Genomic DNA, 5000 nt, shown 5'->3' with positions numbered 1-5000 from the left:
TTGTTACTCCTTTACAATTATCTGACAGCTTTGCAAATTAAGATTGTTGCATGAAACATGTGAAGAGTTTTATCAGAGCAACTTTTAATAATTGTAGTTATAATTGAGTTTAATTTATTTTCCCAGTGTGGTATTAGTACTTTAATAAGTAAAGGGCTAAATACTTACTTCCACTGCTGCTTAATTTTATTACACTAATTGTTAATTTAGCTTGTTTCTTTAGTTGAACGTGACAAAGTAACGTTACATCAGGATTTACCCACTCTCTAAATGTTCTGCAAATATATTTTATATTATATTTTTCCAACATTTGTAAATGATTTTCCAAACTGTCTGGTGTTGTGTTCAGGGAACGGGGATATCGCAGGAAAAGTGGAACTAATAACATTAACGACGCGTCTGCTTCAGCAGTTAGTCAATGCAGTGCAGCTGAAAACAATCATTACGTTAGTTAATATAATAATTAATAAGTAGTTAGACAGAAAAAACATCAAATATTTTGATAATTTATCATTTAAACAATTTATCTGACCAGAAATGTGCAGCTACGTCCGTTTGTTGGACGATACAACATATTTGAATTCATGTTCTGCTTCTTTCTGGTCTTTTATAGATCAAAGAATAAATGTAGAAACTAATAAAGTGAATTAATTAGTCGCAGCTTTACGCAGATGTTGTTCTGGGTGATGAGCTGATGGTGCGTTAACTCCTTCTCTAACTCTCGTAGTGTTTGGTGTTCTCTGCATGGATCAGTGTTCAACCTGATCCTGCTGCTGCTGCTGGCCTGTCACTCCAAAGCCGTCTTCTCAGACCCCGGTCAGTAACTGTGTGTGTGTGTGTGTGTGTGTGTGTGTGTGTGTGTGTGTGTGTGTTTATTATTAAAGCTTCATAAGTCAAAAGGGAAATGTACGGTGGCCCTGAGAGCTCAATGCACTGCAAACACGTGCAACCAGACAACACTGAGCATCACTTTTCAATGTGCTGTATGCACTAACGGCACCATAAAGTACTTTTATTGTTGTACATTTAAGTTGTTTTTATTAAAGAAAGTTGATTTAATAAAGAAATATTCTGATTATTCAAATTAAGGATTGTATTTATTGGTTTTAGAGGGATGATCCTATAAACAGACACAGACATGCGATGCGTTCAGGTCTCAGGGCCACCGTAGGAGACGAGAGAACCAAAACAGTCTGTTTAAAGCTTTGTGTTGGATGTGTCCAGGTATGGTGCCTCTTCCTGAGACAGCCATGGACTTCTCAGACCTTCGCTCGCAGTCGTCTCGGATGAACGAGCGGGTGAAGTTAAAACCCTTCTTCTCTCACGACACAAAGTTTACTCCATCGTGTTACTGCTGCATGAATTGTTCAACATGTTTAGAAACATTTAAAATAACTTTAAGTTGCTCAACGTGAGGCTGTTTGTGAGGTCGTAGACCAACATGCACCTCACACGTCATGAATTCAACAGCGAGCTAATAATACAGAGCTTTACTTACTGTATATTTACATCATGCTGACTGCGTGTTTGCGTCTCAGCAGCTGTACTTATGTCTGCTGCTGGGCTTGTCATTATGTACAGCAGAGCCTGATGACAGATGTCTGTAGCGTGTTGCGTAACGCCGTGACGGGCGCCGCCGTGCGCCTGTAGCTCGACTAAAAACAGGAAACTTTTCTGGATGTTCAGCACGTTATATTTGAGGCAGCTTCAGTTTGAGTCTGTGTGTCAAGACCCCTTCAGGGACAATAAAGTAAAAGCGGGATTATTTGTCCTGCTGTTTCCAGGGCTGCGAAGGCTGGACGGTGTGCAGTTGCTGTGAAACCTACAGACCTCCCAGAGCGCATCACTGCCGCGTCTGTCAGAGGTGCATCCGCCGCATGGACCATCACTGTCCCTGGTGAGCAAACATCCGTCCTTCGTATCTCGCGCTTCTCTTTCGTCACATCTCATCCTTTCTTTTCATTTGTGCCTTTTAGGATCAACAACTGTGTCGGAGAGCTCAACCAGAAGTACTTCATCCAGTTCCTCTTCTACACCGGTGAGGACAGAGTCTAACGCACTTTGTGTTCGTCGTGCTGCAGAACGCAGATGGAGCTGTAACGCCGAAGGTTTTGTATCGGGCGAGTGTTTTCACAGTGTCCTGTCACATGTCTGTGTGCAGGCGTGGCCAGTCTGTACTCCATGGTGCTGGTGGTGTCGGCCTGGGTGTGGCGGATTAGGAACGAGAGAGACGGCGTCGCCGAGAAGGAAGGAGAGGAGACGCCCCAGCAAGCACCTGATAGTGTGAGTGTGGGAGCTGTGTGTGAGTGTGGAGCTGTGTGTGAGTGTGGAGCTGTGTGTGTGTGTGTGTGGAGCTGTGTGTGTGTGTGTGTGGAGCTGTGTGTTGGTGTGGAGCTGTGTGTGTGTGTGTGGAGCTGTGTGTGAGTGTGGAGCTGTGTGTGAGTGTGTGTGTGGAGCTGTGTGTGGTGTGGAGCTGTGTGTGTGTGTGGAGCTGTGTGTGTGTGTGGAGCTGTGTGTGAGTGTGGAGCTGTGTGTTGTGTGTGTGTGGGTGTGGAGCTGGGTGGTGAGTGTGGAGCTGTGTGTGTGTGTGTGTAAGGAGCTGTGGTGATTGTGGAGCTGTTGTGAGGTGTGGTGTGTGGAGCTGTGTTGGTTTAGCTGTGTGTGTGTGTGGAGCTGTGTGTGGTGTGTGGAGCTGTTGTGTGAGTGTGGAGCTGTGTTGTGTGTGTGTGGAGCTGTGTGTTGGTGTGGAGCTGTGTGGTGAGTGTGGACGGCTGTGTGTTGTGGTGTTGTGTGGAGCTGTGTGTGTGGGAGCTGTGGTGTGGTGTGTGGAGCTGTGTGTGTTGTGTGTGGAGCTGTGTGTGAGTGTGGAGCTGTTGTGGGAGTGTGGAGCTGTGTGTGTGTGTGTGGAGCTGTGTGTTGGTGTGGAGCTGTGTGTGAGTGTGGAGCTGTGTGTGTGGAAACAGCTGATCGGTCCACTGTGTTGTCTCTCTCAGCGCTCACTACATCATCCTCCTGGTGGAGTCGGTGCTGTTTGGTGTTTTTGTCATGGTCATCGTCTACGATCAGGTACACACACACACACACACACACACACACACACACACACACACACACACACACACACACACACACAGCATCTGAAATGTAGAAGCTCTTTCTTCCCTGCAGCTCGTCTCCATCATCACCGACGAGACTCCCATAGAGCAGATGAGGAACAGGCTGATGATCAAGGACCGAGGCTCTTCATCCTCCTCCTCTTCCTCCACCTCCTCTCAGCCGCCCCACCCCCCCCACACCCGCAAGCCAAAGCTGGCTCTGCTGCGGGAGGTGTTCGGAAGAGGTGGCCGGTGTCTATGTCTTTTTAAAGCGCACAGAGAGCGAGCTGTCGAGTCTCTTCTAACCTCTTGTTTCATCTACAGGTTCGGTCTTCTGCTGGCTTCTTCCTCTCCACGCCAACCCTCCGTCAGTTGGCGGCATCACCTACTCCGCCCTGCCCGACTACGACGTCTGACCTTTGGGCGAGAAAAGTGTGTGTGTGTGTGTGTGTGTGACTTGATCCCCAGAACCTAAACGAGTGGCGCCTCAGACCCCTAGGTTCATGGTCCCCGTCTTGTCCCGATCTGTAGTTTAACTACCAGCGTTCTGTGATTATTTTGTAAACACATATTTGTTTTGGGGATCTACTTATTTATTTTACACCAGCAGCTGATATCAGATGTGTTTAATCACAGAGACATCCACCCAGCACTTACTTTCGTCCGCCATGTTTTCTGCGCAATATCCCGTCGACTGAGCGTGGCGTGTACCGATTTTCCGACTCGTTTCACAGACTTGAGGCGTTCACGTGACTCTTTCCGGTCGGGAACTCGTTTTTCCTATTATTCCGACACCACATGAATGCAGCACAATAGCCTGTCTTGCAACGTTAAGGAAAGGGAAGAAGAATAATGTGTGTTTCCACACCTGACCCACATAGAAAGCCCTTCAGGCCATCACGACTGATACTGATGATGGAGTCAGATACACATTGTAAACACGGGGAATCGGATGAGAAGGGGACTTCTGGGATGAGTACGGAGCCACATGTCCGTGCAGAGAGTGACGGCGGGGAGGGAGTTTGGACTTCTGGCCAGTATTTATGCTCACAGACGTTTTAGCATCAAGCGGTGGAAACCTGCTCTGTGAAAGAGAACGACCTGAAACCTCGACACTGAATTATGTTCTGTCTTTTGAATAGAATCTAATTCTAACCCAGGTAATGTCCAAGCCAAGCTTTAAATAGTTACTCGGGATGCACTTATATGGACAATATCTGATATTTACGTTCTTATAATATCATTTCTTCTTCCATTTGTTGGAACTAAAGCGGGCGAGATCAAACGTCCACATAGTTTTGGCCGCGTGTTATATTTACGCATGTGGGTCATTATATATTTTCTATTAATTTATTTGTATTCTCAAATCAACCTCTTGAGCTCACGGTATGGATTAACGAGCCACATTTAATAATATACATGTCCTGCATTAATAATAGGAGTAGATGAGATGTTCACGTGACGTCTCACAGCTGCAGAATGTCCACAAAGACGTTTATTTTCATGTAGTTCTTCCTGGGTTTTGTTTTGTAGTTCAAAGAAGATTGGCGTGCTAACTAACTAAGCTACACTTACAGATTGGCACTACACACACTCGGAGTACACTCCTCAGGGAGGATTCTTAACTTATTTATTGTTTCTAACTATTCCGTGGAGTTAACTCTACCAACTGTGTTGTTATGTTGCCTTCACACTGACTGACATCTCACTATAAATAGAAAGAAGCAGTTTAACAAGGTGTTCACAAACGTTCCTCAGAACTGCCCGTTGGGAAATGATTGTTTCCGCTGCCTTTTTTATTACGTTTTAAGAGAAATCCAGTTCCTCTTAAACAAACTGTATTTAAAATGAACGTCTCTTAACAAAGTGTGTGGTGAGTTGAGATGTACGCAGCGTGATGAGACG

At 45.7% G+C, this 5000-nt stretch overlaps 1 protein-coding gene across 1 annotated transcript in view; it reads left to right on the top strand.

Annotated features, from left to right (window-relative positions):
• Window positions 1–5000, top strand: part of LOC115023557 (palmitoyltransferase ZDHHC3) — an 8018-nt gene that overhangs the window by 1214 nt on the left and 1804 nt on the right. Inside the window, 9 exon segments of the mRNA XM_029454631.1 lie at window positions 728–816; window positions 1225–1298; window positions 1785–1897; window positions 1977–2038; window positions 2162–2262; window positions 2264–2283; window positions 2994–3066; window positions 3169–3340; window positions 3420–5000. The exon segment at window positions 3420–5000 is cut by the window's right edge and continues 1804 nt beyond it. Of these exon segments, the coding sequence (XP_029310491.1) occupies window positions 728–816; window positions 1225–1298; window positions 1785–1897; window positions 1977–2038; window positions 2162–2262; window positions 2264–2283; window positions 2994–3066; window positions 3169–3340; window positions 3420–3511 (796 nt within the window). The 3' untranslated portion in view covers window positions 3512–5000.

The sequence above is a fragment of the Cottoperca gobio genome, chromosome 18 (assembly GCF_900634415.1).
Source record: "Cottoperca gobio chromosome 18, fCotGob3.1, whole genome shotgun sequence".
Classification (NCBI taxonomy): domain Eukaryota; kingdom Metazoa; phylum Chordata; class Actinopteri; order Perciformes; family Bovichtidae; genus Cottoperca; species Cottoperca gobio.
Note: the sequence above shows the minus strand (reverse complement) of the source record. Positions and strands in the feature narration are given on the sequence as shown.